Consider the following 17,996-nt stretch of genomic DNA (forward strand, 5'->3'; position numbering starts at 1 on the left):
ATTATCATCAATACTTAAAAAATACTATTGCTTTTTTCTAAGTTAATTGGGCACACCTATATGTCATTGAAGACTGAAATAGATTGCTTTTGGCTGCTACAAAACTGCCTCTGCTGGACAAAGCAACTTTTGGGATTAAGTATCATTGGCTCAAAATACAATTTAGTATCTATAGAATTGGCACAGAAATCTGAAGTCACTGATAATATGGAAAAAGAAAACTATTTCAGGTATTAAGTATATCTTCAACCCAGTCAACAACATTTTATTAAACATGCACAGAATTCCCTGTATCTTTATGGAGGTTTCCAAAAAATGGGAGGTTTGGAGTAGAGTAAGAAATAAGGAAGAAATGAGGAGGAAGAAAAAAAAAGAGGACAGACTGGATGTTCTAACAACATATGCTATAATGGTCCATGATTTTGCTGATTTGTAATGCAGCAGTGCATTGAGTGTACTACGATCTGTGAGTTGACATGGTTAACAACTTTTCTCATCAAACTCCATCAATTCCACCAGGGTAGCCTTCTGTGATGGGGCGCTGGAACAAGCTAAGCTGGTCTTGTGTGATACACAAACAGGTTACTGTATGATCCATTCCAAAAGGCTTTCCAACATGGGGAAGATCTCCCTGACCCAAGGACTGTGCTTGGTTGACCAAGCCTTCAAAAACCCAGAGTTGCTTCCTTGCCATCATGAGGCATCAGTGAGATCTTAGAAAAAGTACAAGATAAGCATCGAAGCAGAAATACTTACTCTAAGCCTAGAAATTCTCCTAGCTCTCTAAAAGGGCTGTGGTTGGGAATCATACCATTTCCTTCATAATGCCCAAAGGTCAGCACAGAGGGACTTGTTCTATCTAAATAAGGACACTTGGCACATTCAGGATCAAAGTGTCTGCGTTTTGTGGAAAACATAGTATAGTGCCTGAAGAATCCCCTCTGGACTAAAATTGGGAGTAGTCCTGCTATATATATCCTGAAACTAAAAAGAAATCCAGCTGGCAATGGCATTTTAAGATATCCCATCTTCCTCTCCCACCCCTCTCTTCATAAAGAAAGTAATCTCACTCTTTTCTTTCTCTTCCAGATCCCTATTGCCTGGTTACTGTCACTAGCTAATTCTCACTCTTATATTTAAGAAAACCCTTAGATTACAGGTACAATGATAACATACTCTCCTCTTCTCTCTCCCACACCCCTTTCCCCCTAACTAGCAGTACTAAATCTGAACTCAAAAGCAACAGGGGTTGCAGAAAAGATGAATTTAGCAAAAACAACAACAACAACAAAAACTCAGCCAACCAGAAAAAAAAATCTCTCTGTGACTGGATGGGGATTGGAGGGGAGTGGGATGAAGCAGAGGGCTGAGTCACAATTCATTTGGAAACTGTTCTTCTTAAGGGAGTAGCCCTCCAAATTAGTTAGTGAGCAGAAGCAACAAGAAACAAATTTATTCAAGATTTGCTGTAAATGGTTTGCAATTTTGTAGAACCTAGAGCATTCAAAATTTGGAACTAAGATAAGGGGTCATCTGTCTAGTCCAGCCACATCATTTTAAAGATGAGGAAACAAAGCATAAGAATTGGAGGGACTTGCTCAGAGGTAGGTGGCTCTGCTACAGTCAAATGGCAGAACAGGGTCTCAGACAAACCCAGCTCTTTGCATTAAAAATCTCATGTTTGTTCTACTATACTACCCTCTTTTGGGGGGGATGAGGGAGGGGACAAATTAAGGAAATCTGGATGTCTGCTTCCCGACTATGTGAGAGAGGGGCCTATTCAACCTATAATCCCAAGCAGGTCCTGTCTGGCTCCACCCATGAATGGGACTTCCCAAGGCTCTTTGTCATCTCCCTATTATGTGCCCTTTCCTGTACTCAGTATCCCCCTATACCTCACTCATGTTCCATTCTTCTATCCCTTCCCATTTGATCAAAATCTGAAGTTAGGAAAACATCTGATAAACCTATTGTATTAAGGAAAGATTGCTAAGGATTACATCATTTATTCTCTCAGGCATATCTACACTTTTAAATGGAAAGGACATTGATAAACTGCAGGAATAAATCTGAGACATTAAGTGAGCAAGGGCAGCATTTTCGGGGAATCAGGAGGGCCTTTCAGTCACTATTCAGAAAACCTACTTCTACATAAGCCTGGCTATAGCAAAAAAAAAAAAAAAATTGGATTTTTATTGATCCAGTAATCTAATGGATAGGACATCTAGTTGGTTTCTATTTTTCAGTGCTGGTTGGTAGCAAATTGGAATTTTCCCAAAAGAGTCCATAAATGTGAAGCCTTCCTTGGGACAAGATTTAGAGCTAAGTTGTATGGCAGGTACTGGCAGCGTGCTGGTTGCTGGAAGCACTTAGCTTTCTGTGGGTACTATCGGGAGACGAGATTGATGTGTACTACCCTTAGCCCATTAGCAAGGATAAATAAGAATTGAATGTGGGATGAGTGATTATTCAAAAGCTCCCAATACTCTGTAGGGTTTAGTCACAGATATCTTAGGATCATAAAAGCAGAAATGTAGAATCAAAATGGACATTGGTCCATCTAGTCTAAAATCCTCATTTTACAGATTGAGGAACCAAGGCCTAGAATAGTTAAGTGAATTGTCCAAAGTTACAAAATTAATAACTGTCTAATATGGGGGCTGAAGCAAAATCTTGACTCCAAGGGCTACACATCCACTATGTGATGCTGCCTCATCTCTAGGAGTACAAAGGCATTCGGGGTGACTCTAGAAATAAAATTCACCCACTTTTTTGTAGTAGTTGAGAAGAATCTTTAAAACTAGCCCAATGTCTACCCAGAGCAGTCATTTCCTGTCAAGAAGCATTAAAGTTCAATGGGATTCCCACATCACATGGACTAATAATCAAGTAATGAAGATTTAATAGGAGAGAAAAAAAAAAGAGGAGAATTAAAAGTTGTAGTTGGGGGACTTTATCCAAAGAGTTTTCTTGCATGTGAGAAGATTTACATAGAGAAAATGAGATTTCAAGTCATGAATGGAGTCAACATTTGCCTGTTTTCCACTGGATAGAGACATTAAAATATAAAATAGGTGGCTAGTTATATTCTATTAAAATACCAACACACATAGCAACCAACCACAGTGCCCTCAGAGCATGTGCATGCTTCTCGGTCAGGCAGAAACCAAAGCTAACACAGACGGCATGCCCACAATCAACCTCAACATGGTCTCAAAAGCTGTTCTGAAACCACAACATGTTAGCTATCTATGCTGTCCCTCCATACTGAAAAATGAACGTCAAATTCCAATTCTCTGTAAGGTGCCTGTGGGCCCCTGCTCGGTGGCAGGACACAGGTCTGGGGCCCGGCATTTGCGGAATCACCATGACTTGTTCTTCTCTCCTGCTGATCCTCCTCTTGTTTTCACTTTCCCCTGTGTCTCAGGCGGAGCAAGTTTGGGCTCTTAATCTGTTCCTTTCCAGCTCCCCACATCTGCTTTTCATTGTCATGGCTGAGCCACATTACGGGTCTCCCACCAGCGGCAGAAGTAGTCCTGAGCAGATATGATGGTGGCTGGGCGTCCCCCCAAAGGGGCCTTCTCTAGGCATTTTCCAAACTACAGGAGACAATGCTGTTCTTCTTTGGCAGCAAGTAACCAAGACAGACAGCCGAGAAAGAGGAGCAGATACTGAGGCAGGTGAGGAGGAGGAGGTGGGAAAGAAAACGATTGGAAGAACATGATGGGGAGACAATGGGGGGGCTTTTTTAAACTTGTGCTCCCATTTACTTTGAGCCTTGTATTCTTTCCTTAAGAAGTAGGCAGTCTTATACAGACAGTATAAAATCAACTTCTTCCTATTCAGTATTGAAACTTGGAACATACCTGCATGAATTCACCTTCTTAGATCAACACCCCCTACCTACCTTTATACTCTATCTCCTTTCCATGCATACATGCTATTTCAAAAATCTTTGATGATAAAGATGATGATTTAAAAATTTCACCCTCATGATGAGAAGATATTCTTTCAAGTCAATTAAATCTTTGGTACTTTCATTTAAAAAAGAAAAGGTCAATTAAATCTTTGGTACTTTCATTTAAAAAAGAAAAGTGAGCCAGAGTTTCCCCAAACTTACATGTTCTTCTGAAGCATATAGGACTTCCATTAGTCTCTGCACGAGATCATCATTTTCTTGCCCATGTTCTTGGCAGAGAAGCTCAATCTCTCTTAACTTTCCAAAGTAGAAATCTCTTTCCTTCTCCACACCTTCAAGTGCAAGTTTTAACGAATGTACCTGGGTGGGGGAAAGGGAACCCAGAAATATAACATAAGAAATAAAATACCATACTATACACATGCAAAGAGACACAAAGCCATGCAAAGACACAACAGTAAGTGAAGAGTGGCCAAGCTATGTAACAAGGGAGAAACAAAAGGATTCTTGTTTGGGGCCCAAGTCCCTGCCAAGATGCCCAGTTTCAATAGTTTACTACCCATGCCCTTCAATCAATGGGTTGTTTATTAACCAGTACGAGAATGGCCTTTCCTAAACAACAAACTCTATTAGGGAGGAGAGTAATTTCCCTGGCCAGGGTACAACACTTTCTCCAAATCTGTTCAAATCTCCAAATCAGTCTTGGACTGAAACAGCAGCCTCAGTAAGTTGGTCCTGGAAGATTGAGAAGGGGAAGTGGGGGCAGCATGGACTGTGTCTGCCTCAGATTTATCGTGGAAACCCTTTAGGCAACACTGATTATACAATCGTCCTGTTCTCCCCCAAATGTCACCACAACATTCAGCATAGATGGGTATTATCAAAGGAAGGAGAAAATTGGTCAGAAGTGGGGATTGTTTATTTTGAAGGCTACTAAATCTGAAAGGAGGGAAACAGCAGAATTCCAAGTCTTCATTTATCCCATGGGAACCACACACAAACATACACATAGACCCTTCAAAGGCCATTGGCTAAGGCTAAGGCACGGCCACAGTCAACTCAGTGTGATATACTTTGGATCCCAAGCTTCTAGTAGTTAGGATGGATGAGAGATTAAATATGGGGAGAATTTAGAAAAAGGAAGTTTGGCAGGACAGAGTGAGTGTCTCCTCCCCCATATATAGTTGCGGTACCACAAAAGCCGTCTCACATACAACCATTTGAATCGTAGCCTGCCAATACTTTCAGATGCTTAACACTCACACCAGTGACTAGTCACACACATTATGTTCATTCTTGAGGACCATGTATCAGGAAAGAAACCAACAAACTGTAATGAATCCAGAGGAAGAAGACCAGGATGACAAGAATACTAGAAACCATTAAGTTTAATATGAGGATACCTTGAAAGGGAAGAGGGGATTAAAAAGCATTTTATTAAGTGCCTACTATGTGCCAGGTAGCACTTTACAAATATTATCCCACTGGGTCCTTATAATCCTGAGATTATTAAATCAAGAGGAACTAGGGCTTGACAGGGAGGTAAACAAAAACAAAAATCTGACTTTTTAGGGAGTTATCCCAAAGTGGAATGAGCCACTTCAGGAGGTGAAGATTCCCCATCGCTAAAAGAAGTGGAGGCTAGACAACCACTCAGAAGGCTGGAGCAGGGATGTCAGGTGCAGTGAACGACCTGACCTCTGAGCACCCTGCCCATCCTGACATTACTGGAGTTCTATGGCCGTTGCTCCAGGTCTCAAATCTGGCTGTAGCTTCATCAGCAGAAGCACAAGGATCCAGACCCCTCCTCTACTTGTCCCACACAAAGAGAGGATCCCCTAGTCCAGGACTACAAGTAGCACTACAAAGAACATTAGAGACAGCAGCCTATTGCCAGGTGCAGCTGAGAATCGTTTTGTCTCTGAGGGCTGAGGTTTGTGGATTACAAAACAATGCTGTCTTACTTCCAGAAATCAGAGAGATTCATTCTGGCTAAGACTTCAACTGTTATAAATAATTCCTGGACTTGAACACTCAGAATCATCAAAGGAAAATACCAACAATCATCCCAATGGTCCAGAAGGTCCAGGTGCAGGGAGCCGGCTGAAGACTTTCCCATCCCCTATCCTGATCCACTCTAGTTGCCCAAAACTCAGTAGATTCCCCCAAGGTCCCAACAGGAAAGGGAAGGCCTTCTCCTTTTCTATCTCAGCTCCTAGTTCCCAGCTCCTAGCAGCTGCTGTTCTAAGCACACGATAGTCCTATTTTTCCCCTTTCTACTCTCAATCCTGCTAAAGACTTGATACTCTCTGAAGCATCACCAACTCTTAACACTTCCAGGAAGACTGCGGACCATCTGCCCCCTCCTCCTTCTGGGCTTTCTGTCTCTTTGGATATTCTTCTCTGACCTCCTATTGCAGCCTGGTCTTTGTTATCTACTCTGTTGCTCCATTGGGCTCCAATGGGACCATTCCATCTGTCTAGAGCAAAAACCTCCTATGTCTGGTATCTCTCCTAATTAGAAAATGAACTCCGGCAGATCAGGGTCTGACTTATTCTGTATTTCTACCCCAGTAGTTTAGCACAGTACTTTCACATATAGAAGGAAATCAATAAACATTTTCCCCCATTTAACTAATTTGATTATATGGAAGGCAAAGGAGCTAGAAATTTCACATAAACATACTGAAGGCCTTAGACTTGTAGGCTCACATTTGTTTTTTTGTTTTTTTTTTAAACTTTTTATTGACAGAACCCATGCCAGGGTAATTTTTTATAGCATTATCCCTTGCACTCACTGTTCCGATTTTTCCCCTCCCTCCCTCCACCCCCTCTCCCAGATGGCAAGCAGTCCTTTACATGTTGAATAGGTTACAGTATATCCTAGATACAATATATGTTTGCAGAACTGAACAGTTTTCTTGTTGCACAGGGAGAACTGGATTCAGAAGGTATAAGTAACCCAGGAAGAAAAACAAAAATGCAAGCAGTTTATATTCATTTCCCCGTGTTCTTTCTTTGGTGTAGCCGCTTCTGTCCATCCTTGATCAATTGAAACTGAATAAGCTCTCTTTATCGAAGAGATCCACTTCCATCAGAATACATCCTCAAACAGTATCATTGTTGAGGTATATAATGATCTCCTGGTTCTGCTCATTTCACTTAGCATCAGTTCATGTAAGTCTCGCCAATCCTCTCTCACATTTGTTTTCAAGGTTACATTAAACCAAGTACCCCTTTCCCTTATATTTGAAGGTAAACATTTTAATTCTACAATATAATGTGAATAATGGATTCAATGTCAAGACTAGAATCCCCTTTCCTATCTCCCATATATATTGTTCTTTCCACTACATAATTCATATATACATTTCTCTCAAAAACCACCCTGTAAATTGGACAATCCAAGTATTATCTTCTTTACATTGCAAATGAATAAACTGAGACACAGAGAGTGATGACTTTCTGTGATCCACACAGCTGGCCAGAATATGTTATTGAAACCTGCATCTTTCAGTCTTTCATCCTTTCTACTATATCATATTGGAGATTCAAGATATCAATAGAATTTCAAGTCAGATTTTGAATAAAGAAAACCAAACTTGCCAGAGAGATTGATTTGGTCAAATGATAGGAAATTATGCAAGTGAGTCTTCCAGAACTACAGAGTTCTCAACTGGGCATGCTAGCTGGCTGGCATTTACATAATACTCTAAAGTTTACAAAGAGCTTTACAGATATTCTTTCATTTGATTCTTACAAAAATCCTGGGAGGTAGTTTTTATTATTCCCATCTACATTTTACAGATGAAGGCAACAGATTAAGTGACTTGCTCAGCTAGTAAATGTCTTTCTGAGATTGGATTTAAACTGGAATTCCTGATTCCAGGTCTAGTGCTCTATCTACTGTGTCACTGAAGTATCTCATATTCAACCTAGATTTATTCTTTTTCCACAAGAATGACCTTGGAGCTGCCACTGAATTTTCAGCTATCTAACTCCAACGCTGAGATGAAAATTGATATTCTACCTGTGACCATAAGAGATTTTGCCTCCCTAGGGTATTATGCTATTTCAGAAAAATGCCATATAGCTTCTCTTTGCAGAAAGGTGTGAGGTCTCTCTTTTTGAAACAGTGAGGGAAAGTTCAAGCTGGCTTTTAACTTCCTCATTTAATACCATTCCTTGGCCACTTGTAAAGTCAAAATTGACAACTCCAAATCAAGCAAAATGAAACTCTGCTTTGTTCCTGATTTTCACTGCTGAAAAGAACAACTTGCCTGACTAGGCTACTGCATATCTTTCTCTCCTTTCTTCCCATTTAGGTGTTAGGAGACTAAATCACAGTAATGTAAGGCATGCTACTATCCTACTTATAGGACTTTAGTTTAACAGGCAGGGAATATCTGTGTGATACATTTTATCCAGAGGAACTAAGATTTTTTTGTTTTTCTATGGTGTTTTGGTTTGCACAAGGAACAAATAGTTGAAATATTTGCCGAAATACGCATCTTAAGTTGAGGCTTAGTGCTCCACATTCTTTAGGTAACAAATATTCGTCTATAAAAATGACTCAGTAAAAGTCAACAGTAGCTCAGTCAAAATCTTACCACAGTTGTCGTGCTTTAATTCAGTCAAAAAATCCATAAACAAAATTAATATTCTATCTTCACCATTACTTCACAGTGGTACTGTGATAACGTTGATAACGCCAATAATCTCTCCATTATTTAGGTTTTCTCATTAAGAGAAGCAAGTGATTTTTCTTCAAGAAAATAGCATTTCAGAAAAATATAACCAGAGGGAGGATTTATTGCTTTTTTTCCCAATTCCCTCTCTACTTCTCTGAACATCAAAGTTGTCCACAAGCCCTAAAACTCCTACAAAGCTCAGCTTATGATTCTTATTTCAAGCAACCATCCTAGACTAATTCCTCCCAATGAGGTTGCCTTTTGATTTTCTTTGATACTTGCAAGTACTGTCAGCATGCATCTTTAACCTATGGCCTAGAACCATGAGATCTGGGAATATGTGAGCCAGGCTTAATGTTGAGAGAAGTTACTCTAAATCATAGCTCTTCAGCATTTGATGGTCCCATCTAACACCTCCCTCCGACCCCCCGCCCTGTTTCAGGAAATAGTAAATGCAGGTAACTAGTTTTGAGAAAAGTCTTAAGGCAATAATGCATATCAAGTATAGGACAATCTTGATTTTTTTCCCCACAATTATAAGGCTCATAAAAAATTCATGAAGTAGCCCACCAACAAAAGATAAAATTCCCCTTATTCTCTGGCAAACCCTACCTGCCTCCTAGTACTATACAGTAATACCAATTTACAGCACCACCCTAAGGTCTTAGATTCCCCTAAGAAGGGAAATCAACTTGGGGTTGCAGAAGAGGCAATCCCTCCATTGTCCCACTGAGTTTTACTTTTACCCTCAGGATTCTATACACACATCCTCCTATAGAGTATTAGCCTGAAGTCTTAGGCTTCCCATGGAAGCAAAATGTCTTTGGAGTTGTTGAGAGACAATCCCTTTCTCATCTAAATAGTTAACAATAATAATAGAAAGCAAAATCTAAATCTTTTGCTCCTCCATATCATAGCTTTAGTTACTGTCTGCTCTCCTTCCAGCTCCAGGAGATGTGTGTAAAATCCTCTTTTTTTTTTTTTCCCCCAAGAAGCTAATACTGCCAAGGAATTACCATTTCTTATTCTAGAACTCCCTGAACTCTTAAATATGGGTTTGCCAGAGGGGCATTATCTTGCACAGGATAAAGTTCAGGTATCTTGCTCTCCTAAAATACAACCTGAGTTCCTTATTATTATTTTTAGTTCTGCAGACCATATGAAAAATCCTATTTTCTATCTTTGAGGGTGACATTGTCCAGGAATTGCCTTTGTCTTTAAAAGTCTCAATTTGAGGCTTATTCCAACCTTGAAAGGTATGTATATCTTTCAGTAAACCTAAAAGAATATAGTTCAGTATGTAGTATACCAAGGTAATTCAAATATTATTTTTATTCCCATTTTGCAATTGAGAAAGCTGATGCTTAAATTATTTGTCTGAGATTATGTGGCTAATAAGTGGAAGAGCTGTGACTTGGACCTAAGTTTCTTGATTCCAAATCCACAACCTTCCATCACTCCACAATGTACATATGACTTTTCTTCCCAGTCAGAACATAAGCCATGCCATTGTATTCTGTTGTATCCCTAATAATATTCAGGTTTATATAGAGGTACTTGATCAATGCTATGTGATCAAAGACCAATGCAAAATATGTCAAATTTATTTTACAATATGATACCAACATGGTAATTCACTCAATGTGCTATTCTAAGAAATTCAGTTTGCCTTTCTTGAGTTTTAGTTTTCCCAACTAGTAAAAGTAAATTGTAATTAATTCTCTTCAACTTCATAGGGATAATGTGAGGAAATACTACAAAAGATATGAAAACACTGAGTTCTGAGAGAGGTATCTGCAAGATAAGCAGAGGTACCAGCCTTTCACTGATATCTTTCTCCCAAAATAGAAAGCAAAAATTATTTTTTGTTTCTTATGATATTGTCAGCTAGTCTTAGTCCATTCTGAATCTTGGTGCTTCCAACATTCTGGCAAGACCATGCAATGTTTTTAATAGCCATGGTGAGTTACCTATCCTTTATTCCATTTTCTGTATGTCTTTTAGAAATCTAAGTTTGTTGATAATTCCAATTGTGCTCTGATTTCATTAGACAACACTTCCTTTCTGGGAAGAACTACAAGTACATATTATTTAAAGGGCAATAAATAGAGACATATATGATATATTTCAAGGGCATTTAGCACATTGCTAATGATGCTTTTGTACATGAAAAGCAGTATAAAAGACATTGTTGAGAACAGGTGTGGTCAAAAACTCAATCAATCATGTAGCAAAAACAAGAAGCAATAGATGACTGACCTAAGAGTTAACCTCAGATGCTCAAAGATCAAAGTCCTTAATGGGGGATTGATGGAAAGACAAAGATAAGAACTACAGAGGATAAGAAGGGATGGAAGAGTTGTCATCGGCACCTGTGAAAGACTTGGCTACTCTGATTAATACAATAATCTAAGACAATTCTAAAGGATTCACGATAAAACAAATACCATCCAACTCCAGAGAGAGAACTGATCAACTCTGAATAAAAGTTTTTAGTATAATCTACTCACTTGCTTTATTTTACTTGCTTTTTTGAAATATGCTTATATGATTTCACATGTAAAACTGATATATTGCTCATCTCAATGGGTTGGGGAAAAGAGGTAGGAGGGAGAAAATTTGAAACTCAAAATTTTAAAAGAACACTAAAAATAAATAAATAATGAATTCATAATATTCCTCCTTCCCTCTCCTTCCCCCTCCCCCCACATACACATTTTAAAACATTTTGGATTGTGATCTGCCCTGTTGGATGAATGCCCAAATTGATGAAGTGGGCATTCACTAAAGCATCAATAGCATTACTGCAAGGACTAGATATGGGGGCTCCATACATATGGTCCATGTCTCATTATAGTTACACCAATTATTTTTTGAGAAAAACTTATGGGAATCTCTTCCCAGGAATAAAATCAATAGTGTGTTGGAGTCAACTCCTTCTGGCCTTGAGAACTGTATAACTAATTATAACATAATATAATTCAATATAATATATAATATAGCAATATATAATACTAATATATAATATAATAACTAAATATTAGTGTGAGTTTTTACACCACAGAAATTGGCAAACACTACAAATCACTACTTGATTTATTATTTTGTTGATTGTCTAGATTTAAGAAAGTGATGAAGAAAATGTTGACAATGAAGATAAAAGGGTGTTGTGTGTACATTTGTTTTTTCGGAGAGCAGATGGTTTAAAACATTTATACCAGAGCTCTCTCCTCAGTGAAAGTTAGAATTTTTAAAGATTTTGAACTTTTTACTATTCCTAATCTAAAGCACTGTCTTCACTGACCATTCTAAGCCAACTCTTTTACTCTAATCAGAATTTCAAAGAGTCTCTCATCCCTTGCCAAATAATTGCTTCCTCTCCAAATGTTTTCTCCATGTAGAGCATAGGACTGTCTCCAACACACACACACACACACACACACACACACACACACACACACGCCTACACTTTCTATGTAAAGGTGAAAACTAGGAAGTAGAGCCAGTGGCTTCAAACAAGTCAAATGCTTTCCTCCTGAGTCAAAATCTATGTCAATTATCTGTATGATCTTGCTAATAGTTAATCAAAGAGCCCTCAGTATTAGCTAATGACTTCTGGTGTCTCACTGGTAAACAGCAAGTATAAAAATCACTCAATTCTCAATATATCAGGCTGCAGATTCAATAATTATCATGACTGAACCTGGTGGTACCATTTCCTTTATTTAAGAACACACAAACACACACAAAATCATCAAAGAGCACCTATGAAGCCCACGGTGAACACGGTGGCAGATCACACCTTACCTGTTCATTGAGCTGTATGACCTGGGTTTCTAAGTCTTTCTCAGACTTGGATGCTGAGCCGCTGCTAGAAGGAGTCCTTTTTGCTGATGAGGGACGAGAAGGGGTGGATCCTGGTTTAGAAGCCGGACTTGATTTAGCAGCACCTGGAGATGAGAGAGCAAACTATAAGTAACAGAAGCCATGGAGAATATTGTCAGAGCAGGAAAAGACCCCCTACAGATTATCTTGTCCAACTCTTTTGTGTTACAAGTGAGGAAACTGAAGCTCCCAGAAAAATGAAATTAAATAGCTTAGCATAGATGCAACTTAAACCAAGGTGTCTGATTTCTTTCAGCTACCACAAAATCAGACTTCTGCTGTGACTTTTTTAAGTGACGAAAGAATTACAATGAGAAAGGAATGCAAAGACACTCCCAGCAATTTTCTTTTGCCCATTTCAGAAATAAGTTTGGTGTTAAAGTATTTTGCTACTAAATAACTGTGTGTTTTGACAGGTTGTTTGTTCTTTCTATGTCCTGGGTCCCTGTAATATAATATTCACTTTTGACTTGAGTGAGATAATAATAGATTTACAAGGATCAATTGGGTTCTTGGGAAGAAAGGTAAATCCCAGATTTTGTGGTTACAGTGATATATGAACTCTTTAATTAATCTGATTACAATATAGCTAGAAAGAACAAAAATAAAAGAAATTAAAAAATAAAATTATCAGTGCCAAAACTTAAAAAAATGAAATAATTCACTTGAGAATACAGACTAAATAAACCTTTCAAAAGGATGCTCAAGCAGAGTGTTGTAAAGGAGGGAATGCTAGATAGCTTTGTATTGGAAAGATGGGTTCAAATCTTGTCACTGGAAAACTTAGTTGCTGCATGAACATGGTCAAATTCACTTTTCCTTTTTGATCCCCTGTTCCCTTATCTGTAAAATGGGGATTGTAATAACTGTAGTACTTTCTTGATAAGGCTCTCATATAGAATAAAAGATATAATAATGTCTGTGAAAAGCTTTGCAAACTTTAAAAAGATATATGTCAGTTATTATTATGGATTGCAATGGAAAACTTGCACAATTGTATTAGAAATTCTAGCATATAGGATAGATAATCCAATTTAGTTTAAAGATACTTATCAATGAGTCAGTCAACAAACATTTATTAAATGGTTACTGTGTGCCAGGAAAAAGACAAAGATATAGTTCCTGTCTTTAAGGAGTTCATATTTTCATGGAGAAGATAATATATAAGAAACCACATATATACAAACACATACAAAATAAAGAAAGTAAATAAAAATTAATCCAGAGTGAAGGCATTGAAAGTGTGGGAAGAAAGAAAAAAGGATAACTGGAAAGGGTCACCTGTGCAAAAGGAAGTGATCATTTTCTAGTAGAAATAATATTAGAATTGATAGGTTCTTAGGTCAACCTACAAATGGCTACTTACCCTGCAACGTATTGGACCCGTCAGTATGAATAATGCTATAGAACCCAACACTGTCTATAATAGAAAAATGCATTTGAGATTCCAGTGTGGTATTCTAGGAACAGCTCTCCAGTTACTATAATCCCTGTATGAAGAATAGGGGACTCCCTTCCTTTCAAACCACTAGAGGTAGCCAAGCCAGTTAATTATAGGGTCTTGATGGATGAGAATTCTAACTGTAGTGGTTAGGATTAGGAGGAATAAGGAGCTGACCTCAAATCAACTCCAATGGCAAGAGTGGGGAGGAGTAGAAGAAATGGCAGAATAGGATCTGTTTTGTTCAAGAGCATCGGAGATAAAGGACAGGACCTCTGGACAAAAGAGATGGGGGAGTGTATGCTAGAAGCATCAGTTCTTTCAGGAAGATGTTTCTGTTCAAAAGGGAAAGTAACAGCCTTAGTTGAGGCAGCGAGAGGGCAAGAGAGAGTCTTAGGGATTGCAGTAGGAAGACAGTTCTGTTTTATAGTTATTTTTAGATACACCATATTCACCTGCCTGAAACTTGTAAATTTAGTACTGCTTATGAAAAAATAAGCTTATTTTCATCTGTTGCTAAATAAGAGAATACTTATCTTTTTTGTCTCCTTATTTAAAGTTAGCTCTATTCACAAATATTTATATGTCAACAAGGATATTTTGTGCCAGTGAAGTTACAAACCTCCCCCCCCAAAACTATGACAAATTATGGTCTATGCACTTAGTGGAATTCTATTGTGGTATAAGAACTTAACAAAGAGATGATAGTTTCAGAGTAACCTGGGAAAATTGCTATGGACTGATACAGAACCAGCAGAATAACTTATACTATAACAACCACATTTCAAAAATGACTAAGATTTTTGAAAGACTTATGAACTCTGATCAATGCAATGATTAAACATAACTGTAGAGGATCAATAATAAAGAATGCTATCTACTGAAAAAGAAGTAGGGAAGGAAAAGGGCCTTAGATACAGCTAAAACAGAAAACAAGAAATGTGATGTGAGAAAAACAATGGTAGAGTAATTCATAGGGAATAAAGATTGCAAAGAAGGCAAGAATTACTTTGTAGTCTCACGTGTCTGTAGATAAATCTGAGAAAAATGCATAATAATAAAAATAAGAATGATTCACACTAATAAAATACTTGAAGATTTTCAAAACATTTTCCTCATGACAATCCTATAGGGTGGGAAGTATAAGTATTATAACCCTCACTTGACCTATTAGAAAGCTGAGAAGCTGATAGGGTAAATAAGTGGCCCACAATCATGAAGCTAAATAAGTATCTGAAGTAGCCTTCAAAGCTAGATTTCCTAACTCCACATCCAGCATCTTATCCATCCTACCACTCAATCTAATGCCAGAATTTTGTAATTAAGAACCTCCTATTTCTTTTAAGATAAATTCCTTCTTATATTTTTAATCCATCCAATTTCTGACTTCTGAAATCTTTCAAGTTCTAAGATGTATGCATTAGGCTGTGTCTGGCTTTTCCAAAGATGGGAGAGGCAGGAACTCAAGACCTGAGACTCTAAGAGGGAGGCAACCAACAAAATTCTAGTAATATGTTTGCAAATGATTCTAATGAAAGGAAAAAAAATCAAAGCCCCAAATGGCTTTTTAATGGAACTCATTAGCAATTTGGCTTTAAAAAGGATTTGGACAAGAGAAGGAAGTGAAGGAACATGAATACACTAGAATGGCAAAGTCCTGGAAAAATACCATTGGGAAAGCCAAGGTTCAGGTTTATAATAAATGTTAAAGAATCTAAAAATATTTTTTTAAAGAAAAAAAACTGTTTTTATAGGAAGCTCAAATAAGAGATAATACAGCTGTTATGCATGGGGAAAAGAAAGCAGAATTAATTAACACTGATCCTTTCCTAATTTTATACTTCTTATTAACTATTTTTCCAGGCTACCTTCCTATCATCTCTATTTCTGGCCAAGGCACCATCAACTTTCTAGTCATTCAGGTACATAGAAGTCATTTCTGACTTTCACAACTCTGCTCTCCACCTCTAATCTGTTTCATTTTATAGATTCTGTTCCCTTCTCTCCAATTATAGCACATGCATACTAAATCAGGTCCTTATTACCACCCCCAAATATACACCATTTTGGGGTATTTGTTTTAGCTACTATAAATTTAATAATCATTTCTATGTAGGCAATTACTAAATTTGCAAACCAGCCATTCTCTCTCTCCTGTGCTACAGTCCTGCAATCTCTACCTGGATACCATCCTCTATGTCTTTTTTATCTAAAAAAGCATAAAAGAAAAAGCAGTCCATAGCAAAGGAATTTGTGACCAAAGAAGAACTAGAGATCATTACTGATCACAAAATAAAAAATTTTGATTCTATCAAATTAAAAAGCTTTTGTACGAACAAAACAAATGCAGACAAGATTAGGAGGGAAACAATAAACTGGGAAAACATTTTTATGGTCAAAGATTCTGATAAAGGCCTCATTTTCCAAAATATATAGAGAATTGACTGCATAAGAAATCAAGCCATTCTCCAATTGATAAATGGTCAAAGAATATGAACAGACAATTCTCAGACAAAGAAATTGAAACTATTTCTAGCCATATGAAAAGATGCTCCAAGTCATTATTAATCAGAGAAATACAGATTAAGACAACTCTGAGATACCACTACACACCCATCAGATTGGCTAGAATGACAGGGAAAAATAATGCGGAACGTTGGAGGGGATGTGGGAAAACAGGGACACTGATACATTGTTGGTGGAATTGTGAACACATCCAGCCATTCTGGAGAGCAATTTAGAACAATGCTCAAAAAGTTATCAAACTGTGCATACCCTTTGATCCAGTCGTGTTACTACTGGGCTTATACCCCAAAGAGATACTAAAGAAGGGAAAGGGACCTGTATGTGCCAAAATGTTTGTGGCAGCCCTGTTTGTAGTGGCTAGAAGCTGGAAAATGAAAGGATGTCCATCAATTGGAGAATGGCTGACTAAGTTGTGGTATATGAACGTTATAGAATATTATTGTTTGGTAAGAAATGACCAGCAGGATGATTTCAGAAAGGCCTGGAGAGACTTACATGAACTGATGCTGAGTGAAATGAGCAGAACCAGGAGATCATTATATACTTTAACAACAATAGTATATGATGATCAATTCTGATGGAAGTGACTCTCTTCAATAATGAGATGAACCAAAGCAGTTCCATTTGTTCAATAATGAAGATAACCAGCTACACCCAGTGAAAGAACTCTGGGAAATGAGTGTGAACTACTACATAGCATTTCCACTCTCTCTGTTTTTGTCTGCTTGCATTTTTTATTTCCTTCTAAGGTTATTTTTACCTAATTTCTAAGTCCGATTTTTCTTGTGCAGTAAGATAACTGTATAAATATGTATACATATATTGTGTTTAACATATACTTTAACATATTTAACATGTATTGATCTACCTGCCATCTAAGGGAGGGGGTGGGGGGAAAGAGGGGAAAAGTTGGAACAGAAGGTTTTACAAGAGTCAATGCTGAAAAATTATCCATGCATATATATCTTGTAAATAAAAAGCTACAATAAAAATTTAAAAAAGAAAAAATCTACAGCACAACTCTTACTACATTATCACTCCCTCCTAAAGACAGATTAATAAAAAAAAAAACCCCTTCAAACTAAACCAAATCAAAATCTTTAATCATCCTCTGTTGCTCACCAAATAGTCTACACTCCTAAACTCCTTAGTGTGGAATTCAAGGTATACCACAAAATAGTTCTAACTTATATTTCTAGACTAATCTCCTATTTCTCCCTCTCACTGACCAGAGAGTCTAAGCAAAATGAACTACTTGCTATTTCTTTGAATGTGCCTTCTTTTCCCATTTACAAGATTTTGTTCATGTTGTTTCTTCTAGCTAGAAAATGATTGCCTTTCCTCTTTTACCTCTTAAATGTCAGATTATCATTGAATCCTTTCTTCATTCTCTTTCAGTTAAAAATAACCTTTCTTCTAATCTTCCATATTATGCTATATGTCAATAATAGTACTTTTTACCTTATCATCACAGTTATGGTATTCTATTTATCATTATAGATATGTTCAGATCTTTAATCTCCACTATTAGTCT

General features: G+C 37.5%; 1 protein-coding gene across 2 annotated transcripts in view; it reads right to left on the reverse strand.

Moving 5' to 3' along the window:
- Positions 1-17,996, reverse strand: part of MAPRE2 (microtubule associated protein RP/EB family member 2) — a 193,420-nt gene that overhangs the window by 8,329 nt on the left and 167,095 nt on the right. For both annotated transcript variants that reach the window (XM_051970232.1, XM_051970231.1), the window contains 2 exons: positions 12,418-12,560; positions 4,121-4,279 (listed from right to left, as the gene is read on the reverse strand). In XM_051970232.1, coding sequence (XP_051826192.1) covers positions 4,121-4,279; positions 12,418-12,560 — 302 coding nt within the window. The remainder of the gene's footprint in view (positions 1-4,120; positions 4,280-12,417; positions 12,561-17,996) is intronic.

This window comes from Antechinus flavipes, chromosome 1 (assembly GCF_016432865.1).
Source record: "Antechinus flavipes isolate AdamAnt ecotype Samford, QLD, Australia chromosome 1, AdamAnt_v2, whole genome shotgun sequence".
Taxonomy (NCBI): Eukaryota; Metazoa; Chordata; class Mammalia; order Dasyuromorphia; family Dasyuridae; genus Antechinus; species Antechinus flavipes.